Source organism: Populus alba, chromosome 16 (genome assembly GCF_005239225.2).
Source record: "Populus alba chromosome 16, ASM523922v2, whole genome shotgun sequence".
NCBI lineage: Eukaryota > Viridiplantae > Streptophyta > Magnoliopsida > Malpighiales > Salicaceae > Populus > Populus alba.
In genome coordinates this window covers 4503748-4519713 of record NC_133299.1, presented here as the reverse complement: position 1 = coordinate 4519713, position 15966 = coordinate 4503748, and the positions used below count along the sequence as shown (strand labels likewise).

At 36.2% G+C, this 15966-nt stretch overlaps 3 protein-coding genes across 3 annotated transcripts; 1 reads left to right on the top strand and 2 right to left on the bottom strand.

Annotated features, from left to right (window-relative positions):
- Positions 1–1209: 1209 nt before the first annotated feature.
- On the bottom strand, positions 1210–5661 carry LOC140954731 (uncharacterized). The gene is made up of 4 exons (XM_073405412.1): positions 4913–5661; positions 4059–4717; positions 2840–3763; positions 1210–2705 (listed from the first exon to the last, which is right to left on the bottom strand). Exons 1-4 carry the CDS (start codon positions 5659–5661, stop codon positions 1210–1212), a joined length of 3828 nt encoding a protein of 1275 aa, XP_073261513.1.
- A 280-nt stretch (positions 5662–5941) lies between these two features.
- Positions 5942–7120, bottom strand: LOC140954730 (uncharacterized). Its single transcript, XM_073405411.1, has one exon. It carries the CDS (start codon positions 7118–7120, stop codon positions 5942–5944), a length of 1179 nt encoding a protein of 392 aa, XP_073261512.1.
- Positions 7121–12847: 5727 nt separating this feature from the next.
- Positions 12848–15695, top strand: LOC118052337 (uncharacterized). Its single transcript, XM_035063287.2, has one exon. It carries the CDS (start codon positions 13363–13365, stop codon positions 15466–15468), a length of 2106 nt encoding a protein of 701 aa, XP_034919178.1. The 5' UTR covers positions 12848–13362; the 3' UTR covers positions 15469–15695.
- Positions 15696–15966: the final 271 nt, after the last annotated feature.

Here is a 15966-nt window from a genome sequence, read left to right as displayed (position 1 = left end):
TTTCTTGCTTTAATTCCTATTATTTATTGTCCCGTATTAAATTTGGTATCAGAACATGGCTTTTAATTGTTCTTACAATTAAACGATCCATATGTTTATGCTTAACCCTAGATTCGGTTTTATCTAAAAAAAAGAAAAACAATGTTCATCATGTGTTGGGCTACCTTAGTTTTTTAAAAAAATTATTTTTTAATTTTGGATTTTTATTGGTTGTTTTTTTATATATATTTTATGATGTTTTTTAATAGAATATTTTAACTTTTACTTAGTTTAAAAATAAGATTTTAATATTTTTTTTATATTAGAAGGCATTCTTTATATATAGTCCTATTTATAATTTTTTTTTCTTCTTTAATTTTATTTGATTGCTTTTTTTATGCATATTTTTTTATTATTTTATTAAATAAAACATTAATTCTAATAAACAAAGCTATTAAACATATTTGGTATATGGTTCACATATAATACAATTTAAACTACACTAAATTATCCATTAGAAGTTTTAGTTGGGTTAATTACAAGATCAAGAGGAAAGAAGTTCAAAAATATATTTAATGATCTTGTTCGGAATAGTTGGATCAAGGTAAATTTGAACGAGGCAACATCAACAAGTGATGATTGAACTTTAATTAATATAATCTACATGCAAGAAGGGTAAGCCTTAATTATTTTCTAAAAACAAATGAGGTGAAAAACAAAATAAAAAATAAAATAATATTCGTGATATAATATTTTTTGTTTAAAAATAATATTTATTTATTTTTAAAAATTTGCTTTTAACATCATCATTCCAAATCCTATTAAAAACATTTTACCACCTATATTTTCTGATCAGTGCAGAAGGAAAAGTGATATTTTTCTGTAGGTGAAATTTGGCCCAAAGAAATTGCATATTATACCAGGTTGTCTTCGAAAATCAACCAGTAAAGATCAGATGGTCTTCAACTTTCTACACCTGGTGCAAAGCTATGAAGCTATGCCTAGGAATGTTTAGCGAACCCCACAGAAGTTTCCTCTACTAGTCAACTATATGCCCCTTCTTTCTCACAAACACCCAAGTGCTCTTCACTGTTTTTTTTTTTTTTATAGTAAACGAGATAATTATATATTAATTGATTAAGCAGCCCCATCAAGTAAGTGGGGCTGAACGAAAGATAGAATACAATGGGAATATGAAGAAAGAAAAGACCAAAGTGATGAGGGACTTAATTAGTTAGTCCAGTTCATAATACATTCAGGATTTCTAAAAAGATCTGAGCCTGTATAGCTGAAATTTGTAACTGAGGACTTCAACCAGAAAGCCAAACGGTGAAAAGTGAGATCAAAAATCATATCCCAATCAGGAGCCTTGGATTCGAAGATTAGGCGGTTGCGCGCTATCCAAATTGACCAATACAGACCTTTACAGAGGAGGGTAATAGCACGTCGCTGAAATTTTCCATTAATCAATCCGGACCATTCCTGCAGATTTTGATTTGGGTCTTTGTGCAGACAACCTGAGCACCCGAACCATTTCAAGAAACGACCCCAAAGAGACCATATTATAGGACACCAATGGAAAAGATGATTAATTGTCTCGGTTTCCTTGCAGCAGAATGGGCAGTGAGATTCCTCATAATTAATGATTCTCCTCTCAGCTAAAAAACTTCTTGTACTCAAACCTCCATGAAGAAGAAGCCAAATGAACACATCCACTTTTGGGGGGGCATAACCATTCCATAGCAGAGTAAAGGAGTGATTATTTTCAGTGGCCGATAGACTATCAAATAAGAGGCGACCTGATTGAGCTGAGTACATGCCAGAGCTGTGGAATTTCCATAACTTGCAGTCTGCACCATCTGAGAAAAGGAGACCACGTTGCACCTCTGCGATCAAGCTCTCCCTTTGGCAGATCTCACGAGGCCGAAGGGTTCTTCTCCAGGAAAGGTTTAAAGATGCATCTGTCAAATTGTATATATCTGCAAGGTTGGTGTTTTGCTGTAAGGAGAGGTTATAAAGTCTGGGGAATAAGAGCTGGAGATTGGTTGCAGAGCCGAGCCAAGAGTCAGTCCAAAACTGGATGTTCCTCCCGTCACCCACCTTGAACCCGACATTTGCATGTAAAAGATTGGCTATGTTTTGTGTTGAGAAGATTGCCGAAACAATGCCATGCCAAGTTGGAGATAAAGAACCTGCAAACTCAAGGATACCATTTATAAAGTCAGGTCGGTATTTTAGAAGAATGTGTTCTTGCCAGCCTCCTGCCACTCCATTATCTAGATTCCATAGCCATTTAAAGAGCAAAGCCAGATTTTTGTTGTGGATGGATCCCAGCCCGAGACCACCAGAAGATTTATCCTTTATTACCTTGTGCCAAGCCACCTTAAAAAGGCCATGAGAAGTTGAGCTTCCTTTCCAAAGGAAAGACCGGGTTAGAGAAGAGATGGCTTTAGTAACACCCTTTGGCATAGCAAAAACTGACATGTAAAACAGAGGAAGAGAGCTCAAGACTGATTTAATTAGACATAACCTTCCTGCCATGCTCAAAAAATTCCCTTTCCATGTGAGTAGCTTTGCTCTGATAGTGGACAACACTGGTTTCCAAGTAGAGAGTCTGCTGGGATTGGCTCCAAGAGGTAGTCCAAGGTACCTAACCGGGAAAGTATCACTACGATAGAAGACTGAGTTCGCCAGGCTAGAGGTGTAGTCGTTGTCCAAGTTGATACCTATTAGTGAGCTTTTATAGAAGTTAACTTTCAGTCCGGAAATGATCTCAAACCAACGTAGAATCCTCTTGGCATGTAGAAGAGAGGGAAAATCAGAGAGTCGTCGGCATATTGCAAATGAGTTAAGTAATGACCTGGGGTAGTCTGTAAGCCTTTGAAGTAACCTGAAGCTGATGCCCTATTGAATAAAACTGTCAATCCCTCAACTGCAATGTCAAATAGGAATGGAGAGAGTGGGTCCCCTTGCCTAAGACCCCTCTCCAAACTAAATTCTCTACTAGGAGAACCGTTTATCAAGATGGCTAATTTTGAAGTGGATAAGCATTCGAATATCAGCTTCCTCCAGTGTGAGCCAAAACCCATGTATCCCATACTTGTGTCAATATGTTCCCATAAAATTGAGTCAAAGGCTTTATGGAAATCTACCTTCAATAAGAGGCCATGCTTCTTCTTGCTGCGCACACCATGAACAACCTCATTTGCTATCATGAACCCGTCTAGAATCTGACGCCCAGCAATAAATGCAGACTGGTTAACATTGATCACATCTGTCATGACATGACGAAGCCTAGTGGACAGTAGCTTTGCCACTATTTTGTATAGCCCGTGAATCAGGCTTATCGGACGAAAATGGGAGAATCTGCTCGGCTCCTTTGATTTCGGAATCAGAGTTACAAAAGAAGAGTTGATACCCTTTGGAAGTTTACCAGTTCTGAAAAAACTTTTAACCAGCATAAAAACCTCTGAGCTGATGATATTCCATACCTTTTTATAGAAACAAAAGGTGAAACCATCGGGGCCAGGGGCTTTGGAACCATCACAGTCCCACACAACTTGCTTCACTTCTTCCATTGAAGGTGGTCTTTCTAGCCAAATTGATTTGGCTTCTGAAATTTTAGAGAACCCCGAGCCTCCCATTTCAATTCTTTTACATGTTGGTTTGCGAAACAAGGATGAGAAGAAGTTGACAGCGCCTTCTTTTATATCATTTGAGGAGACTAGATGACTGCCATTATGTTCAATCTTACTAATGTAGTTGCGGCCCTTCCTTAGACTTGCTGATATGTGAAAAAAAACGAGTGTTCTTATCCCCCATTTTACATCAATTTTGACGAGATTTTTGCCTCCACATATCTTCCACCCTTCTATTAACCTCCCATTGCTCAGAATTCAGCCCCTGGAGCTTTGTTTTTTCGGTCTCCGATAAGGGACGCACTTCGCTTAAGTTCTCAAGTGTTGTGATGGAGTTCTGGATGTCTGCAAGTTTTAGATTTTGATCCCCGAAAGTGGATTTATTCCATTGTCTCAGCTTTTTTCCCATGTTCCCCAACTTCTTAATCAAACTAAACTCACCTGGAAATTCCTTGCAGCTTTCAGACCAGAGGGCCTCAAAATCTATTAAGAAAGAAGGGTGCGACAGCCAGCAATTTATGAAACGAAACGGCTTCCACCCCCAGTCTACCTCCGGGCTTTGGAGAATCAGCTGACAGTGATCGGACAGCCCTCTAGGGTAGCGGCAGAGAGATAGAGACGGGAACTGTAGATGAAAATCTAGGGAAGCGAAAGCTCTGTCAATGCGGCTCATAGAACCACCCCTAAACCAAGTGAACCGATGCCCTTGCAAATTGAATTCAACCAGTTCACAGTCTGATATGAATTTGCGGAATGAAGTTGAACCTGATGAATTGAGGTGACCACTACTTCTCTCATGAGCGTGTAAAGTTTCGTTGAAGTCGCCTATCACCACCAATGGTAGTTCGAAAGCAAACTTAAAAGTGGTGATTTCTTCCCACATATCAGCACGGTCCTTCACTGAAGATGCAGCATATACACCAATTATCATACAAGTAAAGGAAGAGGGAATATGCGTGCCGCATAGGCTGATCCACTGCCCCCCAAATTCTACCGAGCTAACTTCAAAGATAGAGCTATCCCACATTGCTATAATCCCTCCTGATTTCCCTATAGATTCTAGAAAAGCCCATTTGACAGTTGCAATATTCCACAGATTTCTAATGAAGGAGTCACAACAGTTATTTTTCTTTGTTTCTAAAAGAAAACAGATGCCAATATTATTTTTTATAAGCCTATTCCGGATTGAATTTTTCTTGTGTGACATGCCTAAACCACAGCTGTTCCAAGCAAAGATATTCATAAAAAGAGCAAAAGACCAAGGCAGGCTAGACTTATCAGGATAGAGAACTTACAACTGGTTAACTGATGTCCACTCATCAACTTCTCTATCAATATTTCTCATTATTCCTTCTTTGAACCCTTTTAGTTCTTGCGGGTTTCCCAAACCTAGAGCCACAGCATCTTGTATCATTTCTTGAGTCTCCTTTTCACTGTCAAACCCATTGTCTTGATGCTTCGTACAAGTGATCTGAAACCGAATATTTCCTTGTTGGATTCCTGAGTTTAAGGAGTCGGAAGAATCACAATCCTCCATAGTGTTAGCAACACTACCACTGGCTTGCAACAACTTTAGTTTTCTTGTTTTGCTGCTTTTCTCGTTTGTGTTTTCATTGGTTGCGTCTGAAAATGTTTGTGGGTTGCTTTGAGGGTTCAGCAAGGGTGGTAAATGGAGATGCATGACACTGGTTTCATCATCCGTGGAGGCATAGTTATGGTTCTTTCCAATGCCGGATGACTTAATAACAGGGGATGGTGTGGTGTCTTGTAGAGGTGTGTTGTTTTGGGTGTTGGTTACCTTCATTGCAAAAAGGTTGGGTGCTCCATTAGGTATATGAGCTGCAAATGATTTAACTTTCAACACATTCTTCTTTTTGTTAAAAGAAGATTTAGGCGCAACCCTTCTAGCTCTTCTAAGCTTCTTATCTTTCATCTCTCCTTCCAACTCCATTTCCACTACTTTTTGTGGCTCTGCTAGGTCACATATGAAGGCAGAGAAAGATTGTTGATGTGTATTGTGGCTCCGGCTTTTGGCTAGTATCATGGGTCTGGTTTGTTTCGGGGTAGGCCTTGTAACTTGGACAGAGGAGGCTTTAGTTTGTGTTTGTTTTTTATTGAGGCCCACTCTCGAAAAGGATATTGATGCTGAGTCATCTGAGTTGTTGTAGCTGGTTTCTGCCACTTGAATTTTTTCCTTGATGGTGTCGTAGCATGGACAATTGGTGAGAGGCGATGTGCAGTTGCTGGTTTTTTATTTGTAGCTTGAGTGTTTCCTTAGTTTCAGGAAAGAGGCAGAAGGTTTTGTATGTTGTGTCAGTTTGGTCTTAGTTGTTGAGTGATTCAGTGTATCTTGTGCAGAGAATGAGAGAGGGGTCATTTTGCATGTCCTTGTCCTGTTGCTCTGTTGAGGTTCGGTCAGCTTCTGGTTCATTTATACTGGCTGGCGGAAACTCTTCTAAAGGTGTGATTTTACTACATGACTCTTCATATGATTCTTCAGTGCCTGATGTATCCATTGAGTATTTAATTGTGGTAAGCATGGGGCTAAAACCTGGCTTCATTTCCATGACTGATATATCAAATTCCTCTCCGTCTAGAATCAGTGAAGGCTGTTTGTTTAAAGTCGTGAAAGAGGTTGTGCACAAAAGAACCTTGACTCCCATAAGTGAACCTTGACTCACACTTGTAATATCGTAACCAATCATCTTGCCTGCATCTTCAACCATTGATTCAATACATCTTCGGTTCCAGCCAATTAGAGGAAGTCCCATAATAGACACCCAAACAAATCTATCCACTGCTTTTACTTCCCTCTTCCATGGTTTGATACTAGAGAAGTAGTTTGCCAAGGCAGAGCTACTGTTTGTTAACTCTTTCTCCATAGTCTCTCTGTCTGTAAAGGTGATAACTGCTTGGCTTGCTCCTAGGAAGCGAAATCCAATTGCCTTCTTGACAGTTTTCAAAACCATATGCTCCAGTTTTGCATAGTCCACTTCTGTGGCTATAGAACCGACCAGACTTCTCAACAGCCATTCCTTGTCATCCTGAGTAGACTTATACATCACAGTCTTCTTTGATGGTTGTTGGACCAAAAGAGCTTCAACAAAGGTCCTGTTGTCTCTAAGGGCTAGTTTGGGTGGGATTTTGATTTCTGGCTTTGTAGAGTGGACTGTCTTTTCCTTGGAATCTATAGGTGTTTGAAATCTTGCTAGGTTTGCACGAATTTTGAAAGAGTCGAACCATACCAGGTTCAATCTATCACAAAGGTCTGTATCTTCTAAAAGGGAGAAGAAAGATACAAAACCAAACCGTCTCCCTTGTTTTGTTTTTTTCCTGGAAACAAAGAGGTTGGTGACAGGACTTATCTTTGAAAAAGCCTTTTTGAGATCTTGGTAATCAAGCCAAGACGGGAAACGTTCAAAATAAATCTTAGTAGAGACAGAGGGAGTGAGAGCTGTTTTAGGTAAGTGCTTGTTGTTTTGGCTGTTGTTTGTGTAACACATAGGTTGCAAAAAGTTCAGGGTGGCGGGATTAATAGGGGCATTTGCAGGTGTTTGTGTGGTTGGATTGTAAGGGGAAGGTTTGAAGCAGGTTGCTAAGACCTGGGTAGCAGGGGAGGGGAGGATCGACAGAATTGGAGGTTTGTTGGAGGGGGAGGGGAGGATAGACAGAATTGGAGGTTTGTTGGAGGGGAGCATTCTGAGTTTTTTATGGATTTTTTATTGTTTGTTTCTATGCTTACAGCATTATTGTTTAGCTTTCTCTGGTTAGCACCACTCCTGGGTTGTTACAAGCAGCAGCACTAAAATGACTATCATCTTCATCGGCATTCTGTCAAACAGCTAGGGCGTGTTCTTAACAGCACTCCTACTCCATCACTGCTTGAAAAGGTTAATGGCCCAATATTTGTTCCCGAACATAACACTCAGCAAAACATACTGGATTCTCAAATAGCGAGTGACACGCATAAACATCAATGATAAGGAGATCTAGCTGCTGTAACTTAGAAGCAGAGAAAACCAAACTCTCAAAGAAAACCAAACAGCATCGTCTAGCAACGAGCAAAGCAATTCAAGCTTGAAGTAGCAGTACAGAAAGAGAGAGACTTGCCAGTGTAGACTTCCAGAAAAAAAAACTGATTCATGATTTAACTCTCTTCTTTCGATTGATCAGCACCATAGTCTTTGCTTGCTCAAGATCCTTTGTTGCAAGTAATGGTCTCCCGCACATCCGCTAAGAATTTTTTTTTTTCTTTTTCTCCAGCTTTTGGTAAGTGCTCTTCACTGTAAACTTGCCATCAGGACTGAAGGACAAAGCTGCTGTAGAAACGTTTGGAAATACGGTTGAAACCGTATTTTATAAAATTTAAAATTTTATTTATTTATTTTTATTAAAATTTAATATGGGTTATATATTTTGAATTATTTTAATATACTGATATTAAAAATAATTTTTAAAAAATAAAAAATTATCATTGACATATATTTCAGTACAAAAAATTATTTGAAAAACAACCGCTATCACACTGCCAAACATCCATCGATCAGAACAAGCAGAAGGCCAGCTCCGGCTATGGCCTTAATTACTGTAGAAAATGTTTCTGTAGCAGGTATACCTGAATCACAAGTTATTTCAGGAACAAAACAATTGTTAGGACCAAGAGGATGCTATGGAAGGTTTGCAGCAAGATGTTGACATGTACAAATCTAATGGTCGAGCATGGCAGCTCTGCTTCGCCGTTTCCTCTCAAATCCTTCCAGCAGATCTTGAATGAATCCATTGCAATTCAAGAACTTGAATGTATAAATCATTATTCAAATCTAAATTCCCCCACTTTCACCAAAAGTCCTATCTGACATTACTGGTATATATACTGATAATTCCCCTTCTTTGTTCCTTTGCAATGTTGCTTTTGAAAAGAACATTGCCATTCAATCTCCAGCAAGTAGATATTAGATTATGATGCTTTAAGCTTTGATGTGAAACGAGATAGCTTGAACTTATTCACCTGAACTTTCATTTCTGTAGTCCAAATACATGCTGACGCATTTAACTAATAGCACCAACGTTTCACATGACTAAACCAAACAATGATGCCTGGAAAAACTTACTTCCTAAACCCTAACAATCGGACAGGGGATATCTCGGAAAGTCGATACATACACTCATTCCAGAAAAGCAAAAAAAAAAAAAAACTATGTAAGTTTTCCACAGTATACATAGCGTGGATGACATACTAAAGTGTGAAAACTTGTTCGATCGTGATGATAACTAACTGTTTCGGTTTCCTCGCTTTTCCTTGATCAATGCTATATCCCAAATTCTTCTTCTGGAATCAAACCTAAATGCGCCAATCCTGAAGATCAAAATGTAAGCAGAATGAAAGTTAACCAATGTCAACGTGAAGGCAAAAGGGGATTGGATCTAAACATGATGTTCTCCATTCATGTTTAAGCATTGCAGATTGATACACAGGATCATCTATCCATACGATTTTCTTTATGATTGTTCAAGTCTCAATACCTTACTTTGACTTGGTTATGTTTCTGGTGATTCTACAAGTTAGTGGTGCAAATGCTTTGGTTGGTTAGGCTGTTGATCCCTTCAGTGATGCAAGTTCGAAAGAAAACAACGAAAGAAAGAAACTGGGAGATAAAATTCCTTAATAAAACTTCTAAAATATATGTGCAGAACAGTTGTAAGGAAAGATTGCAGGGAATTTGAAGAATTAATTGAGAGAATAGGTCCACACCCACTTTTTGAGAGGCTTTGAGTCAGGCAAAATTATGTCATCATATAATTCTAATCTCCAGGAATTTTGGTAGCATCATTCAATCATAAATTTCATAATCATCAAAGAAAACCAAGCTAAAAATATCTCAAAAAAAAACAAGAAAAGTCACCAACCATCAGTGATGAGAACATGCAAACAGGTACATAAATCAATAGGTATAGATTCATCTATAATGTTATTTTTTGTATGAATTAAATTTATTTTTTAAATAAAAATATTTATTTTCGTATAATATTTCTAATATGTTTAGTCTTCTATAATATTTTATTTTTTTTTTATTTTATTCAATCAATTTAATTTGTGTTTTTATTTTTATTAGGATTTGATTAAATAAATAAAAAAGTTTAACAAACACAACTGAGTAAATATTTCATCTTACAAAATTAAATATCTTAATTTATATCTGTTTCTTGATTTTTCTAGTTTTATTTTTAGTTATCACTTATAATTTTTTTTCATTTATTAACATAGATAGTTCTTGATTTGTTTATTTCATGTATATATAAGCTTTTTGAATTTTAACTTAGAATTTTTTTAATTACAAAAATATATAAAAAAAACTTGGATATATAAATTGTTTTATTAAATAAAAAAAAAAACCCGCAACAAATGACGGTGAAGTATCTATCTAGTAGTGAGTGCTATTTTTTAAAATTCATTCAAACATTGATACGAGACCTTCCATTTGCTTGATGTTTACAAAAGGTTCATTGATTCGGATGCAAAGACTAGTTTCTGCTGTTTTTGATGATGTCTGATAAGTCAATTTTTCAGATTTGCTGGTTTTTTAGCATCACGAAGCAAACCAAACCAAAATCAATCTGTACGAAAATACTCAACCCTAATATTAAGAGATTTAACTAATGGCGTAGTGAATTTAAAAAGCTCCAACTTTCATTTCTCTAATAAATCAAAATGTTGAATGCGCCAATCAAGGGATTCATACAAATAAATCTTTTAGAAATTGAGCAAAATTTATTTATTTTTATTTAAAATCAATAATTTTATATATTTTTAAATTATTTTGTTATATTTAAAAATTTTAAAAAATATATCATTTTATTACAATTCTAAATAAAAATCAATTTTAAAATTAATTACTACAACTCTCCCAAGCATCCCCTTAACAATACTACCACCACAAAACAAAAAAAAAAAAAAAAAAGATGCGAGGGACTGATATTATTCGGCACGCAATCAGGTCAGAAATTCTGAGTCAGCACGTAAACAAGCTCAAAAATATTGGTCAAGCAGCTCCCAAGCCAAAATTGATAATAAAATGAGCTGTGTACTTATTAAGACCAGGAATCAGATTTCTTGATATACATGACTCAAGTTTCTTTAAGATTCAAATGTTTGGTAAAGTTGGCTTACTCATAGCTTGTAATGCTAATTAAATTAGGCGGGAGAAAAAAAATAATAGATAGTTAAGTTGTTATTTTTATATATATGTATAAATTATATCTACTTAATCTGAATTTAATTGTTTGTAGTTAATGAACATGATGAAATATGACATAAAAAATACGAGAGGGTGAATCTTAATTGAATTCATACTTTACTGTGCATTCACTGTCAAATTATTATATGGACATTATCAATTCAATATAATAAAGATTTTTTTTTTTGGTAAAGTGGAAAGAAAAAAAAAACTATGATCCTTTAAAATAAACAAAACCTAGAGAATCAGATAACAATAAAAAATAAACTCTTGGAGAAGTATTCTCCCAAACACATAAATCAGAGTCACTTGTAGCTGCAAGTTTAGCCCTATAGTAAGCACATTAATTAGCTTCGCCCAAAGTATGAAACAAACTAACTTTTCAATTTCATATCAGGAGTTCTTTAATATAAAAAATAACTGCTTTAAATAAATGATACTTGTTAAAATTATTATAAATCAGTTGAATATCATTTGTAAAATCAGAGTTGCATATGATCTTTCTAAAACCTCTATCTCATATCACCAATAAATGATATTTAATTCCTAGTAGTTCTGGAAGTAGATTAAAACCAAAATCTCTATAACTCAAAAAACTCATCAACCATTTCACTTTAGATTTTCTTAAGAGACCCTAAATCCAATCCTCCCCAGGTTCCTAAAAAAGATTTCATCCAAGTCTAGTTTAATAAATCCTTCTCCAGGCTTAAGCCATGAGATAGTTATGGGGTGCCTACACACCATAGTTGAATTATTCCAAACATCAAAACACACATCTTTTAGAAAATAAATTTAACGTAACAACCAGTTATCCCCTAAATATTCCTCTCTAAGAGCTAAAATATCCTCCTCCAAATTCACCAGTACCAAACAAGAATAACCAGATGCCATACAAGATTTACCTCATAAGACATTTCCTTGTTATAATATAATAAAGACATTTGTTTACATAAAACGACATAAATTCTAAAAACCTGTAATTAATTTGGGAAGGAAACACACACATGATCTTCTTCCTTTCCCCATCCCTCTCTTCATTATAAAATCTAGAAAACCAAATAGGAATGACAATGGAGACTTTGAGGTCGGAGGTTTTTAAGGAGAAATGGTTTAATTAATGAATCCTTGTATAAGAGAATGTGTTTTTTAATTTCTCTTTATATCTCTAATTATATAATTTAATTCCCAGATAAATGATTTTTTCTAACATGTTCTGTTTATTTTTTCCATTCAAATTAACAAAGAAGTCACACGACCTTCACAAATTATTTTGATATAAAAAATATCACTTCCTCATGATAAGTAGCTCATATTTCCTTATATCTTAAAGATTATTTCTAATAAGTTTTTTATAAGTGTAATTATATTAATTAATTATATCTTTAATTTTTAGTTAAGTTATTCAATAAAAGGCAGAATATATAACATTAAACTTCTACGTTATGTGCAATTTGCTTAAAATATTTTAGTTAATTTAAATGAGATATCATAATTTTAGTTAATTATGTATTTGTTTCACATTTCTAGGTTATTAAGAGTAAAAATCGTTTTATTATAAAAATTAAACTATAAAGTATAGTTAACATTTATTAATTTATATAGTTCGTTATGATAGGAAAAAAAAAAAGACCTATTTGAGATTTAGCTAAAATATGTTAATTATATATACATGTAATTATTGATTTATGATTTTAATAATTAAAGAATTTTATCATTAGATTTTTAATTTTAAGTACCCTCTACTGGGAAAAAGTTTAGGAGGGTGTTAGTAGTTATTTTTTAAAATATTTGTATTATTTGAAAAAAATATTAAAATAAATATTTTTATTTTTAAAATATTTTTTTTTAATATTAACATAATTTAAAATATAAAAAACTTAATTTTAAATATTTTTTAATTAAAAAACCGTTTTAGAAAGCAATTTTAAACCGTTACCCATGGGCAAATGAGTAATATAAGAAGTTGAGGAGACCCAACTCAACGAGTCTTCTTCTCCAACCAGAAAAGACATGGGAAAGTGTCTTCTTATTCACATGCTTGAACAATCTCATCCTTACGAATAGAGGAGCTTGTAGCTTTCCTCATGATCTTCTTCCCACCTCTTCCTTACAGCTAACACCCTTCCTTTCTTTTTGGGCCTCTTTGAATTTTAAGTCCTTTGAATTATTTTTCGTTTCGGCTATCTTTGATAAATGGGAAGAAGGAAGAAAATGCTTCCCCAGCAATTGATTGATATCCAATCTTAATGGGAAATCACTGTGTTCTGGATCTCGTTGGTTGATCTGTAATGTAGCAGTAAGCAGCTGTAATTATTCAATTAGCAGTCGTCGGTGAAGAGGTCGAGTTTCAGATCAGATGGTGAGGTATTGAATTCTAGCAGCACTCAACTTTTATTTGCCTTTCCATTTCGATAACACATATATTCGGCAGCTTCAATCTGGCCTACCTAAGTCTTACCTCGGCTCAACAACCCTCATTTCCTGCTCTGTCCTCTGAGAGAGCCAGAGACATGGAGGTTGAACATTTTAGCCACCCAGATCATCCATTGATCCTCATTAATCAAGTTCTCGAATATAGTTGTGAACTAGTTATTTGCTCTGGATGCGAGGGACCAATATGGGGTCCTTGCTACAGTTGTACCTCTTGCTACTTCTTTCTTCATAAGACATGCGCCGCGCTGCCCCGTGAGATCAAGCGGCGCATTCATCGTAGACATCCTCTCCATCTACTGGCAAAGCCACCATATAAAGGACAATACAGAGTATGCGTTTGTGATCGGTGCAACAAAACTTGCAACAGTTTTGTTTACCGTTGTTCTGTCTGTGACTTTGATCTACATATCAAATGTGCTTTTCAACCGGGTTTTTTGGAAGTTGATAGTCAGGCACATCAAGTTGCCCACAAGGATCATCCATTGATTTTGAATGAAGAGCAAGAATATCATGGTGAAGGAGTTATATGCTCTGTGTGCAAGGAACCAATGTCTGGTCCTAGCTATAGTTGCACTTCTTGCAACGTCTTTCTTCACAAGAAGTGTGCTGAGCTACCCCCAGAGATCAAGAGGCAAATTCATCCAGAACACCCTCTTCGTCTACTGCCAAATCATCATTTGATCTGCGGATTTTGCAAAGAAACTTGCTATGAGAGTTTTGTTTACTGCTGTTTTGTGTGCGAATTCAACCTCCATATCAAATGTGCTTTTCCACCTTGCGTTTATGCAGCTGATCAGGATCAGGGGCATCAATTTAGAAGCCTGCTGAATCCACGTTCATTAAAATCAATCTCCTTCACTTGCAATGCATGCGGCACGGATGGAGATGACTCCCCATTCGGGTGCACCATGTGCCAACTCGTGGTCCACGAAGAATGCATTTCATTGCCACGCACCCTTAAAACGGCACTGCACCATCATCCCCGAATCATCCACACATATCAACTTCAACAATGCATCGAATCTATAAACAAGTACTGTGGAATTTGCCGTCGGGAAGTTGACACAGAATACGGAGTTTACTATTGCCCGGACTGTGACTTTGTTGCACATGTGAATTGTAGTAGAGAATATGGGGATTCTGCAACAGAGACTGCTGGAGAAAACGAAGAAGAGCAAAGTGTGGCTGTTGATGATCAATCCATGGAACCTAGCTTTCGCGTTGTCCGTGAGATCAAGCATGGAGAGGAGAGAATAATTGAAGAGATCGAGCATTTCAGTCATCAACATAACCTAATCTTTACTGACAAGGTTGATGATGATCTAAAGTGTAATGGGTGCATGTTACCAATCTCAACTCCATTTTATAGTTGTGCCAGTTGCAATTTCTTTCTTGACAAAACCTGCATAGAATTACCCAGGCGAAAAAAGTGGCAATATCACGAAAACCAACTGATTCTTTTATGGGAACATTATTTGTACAAGTGTAGTGTGTGCAAGCAACGTTGTCGTGGGCTCAGGTACACATGTGATGTATGTGGACTCCGGATTGATGTCCGATGTTTCAAATCAATATTGAAAGATTGTTTTAAACATGGAGGTCATGAGCATCCCCTTTATCTTCCAGCGGACAGAAAGAATATTCTCCGTTGCAATATTGAAGGTCACTGGCTTCCCCCTTTGCTTGCAGATGACGGAGAGAATATTCCCCATTGCAGTGGCTGTTGTGTCACCGAAGAATCAAAGGTATTTTTAAAATGTGCGGTTTGCGATTTCAAGCTGGGTATGAAATGTGCTACACTGCCATACAAAGCAAGACACGAGTATGATGACCATCCTCTCTCCCTCACCTACATTAATGAAAATGACTACCAGCCTTCCTGCATAATTTGTGAAAAAGATAGAGACCCGAAGCTCTGGTTCTACCGTTGTGAGCAATGCGACTTCGATGCTCATCCTGAATGTGCTCTCGGGAAATACCCATATTTCAAGCCAGGGGGCGTTCACAAATATCCTAATCACCCTCACCCTCTTGCTTTGGTCCTCAAGACAGAGGATTATCGTCCACAGGCATGCGATTCTTGCGGTGAGCCTTGCGATGACTTGGCCCTTGAATGTACTGATCCTAACTGCAGTTTTATCGTCCACTGGGAAAGATGGCAATGCTTTGACTCATTATCGTAATTGGATTGTTGGCTATACTTGTGGCGTAGCCCTATTCCACTGTGAATGGTTAGCTTCATACTCATTATCTCTGTTTCTATTTTCGCATATCAGATCACTCTTTTGTTTCTCTGTTTTTTTCTGAACAATAAAAGATGCTATTTTTTTCTGAACAATATTGTTCAGATGCTATTTCATCTTCAATCATATTCTATTAAAACTGTGAAGGTAGTTTGTTGTTTCTTTGAGCCTTCGTAGTGACAAAGATGTCTGACCTTCCACCATTTTTTTAGCGTAGCAGGAAGTTCTCCATAAATTCTGCTTTTACATTTTTGTTATAGATTTTATTGTAAATGCATAGAAATATTGGCATATAAAATAACACTTATCTAACTGATATCAATTATTTTCATTCAAATATTTAATTTTTATTTCCTTAACACAATCTAATAATAAATAAATCTATTTAAATAATATTTAAAACAAAGACCTCAAGGGCATTTGATAGCTTTGTCCTTT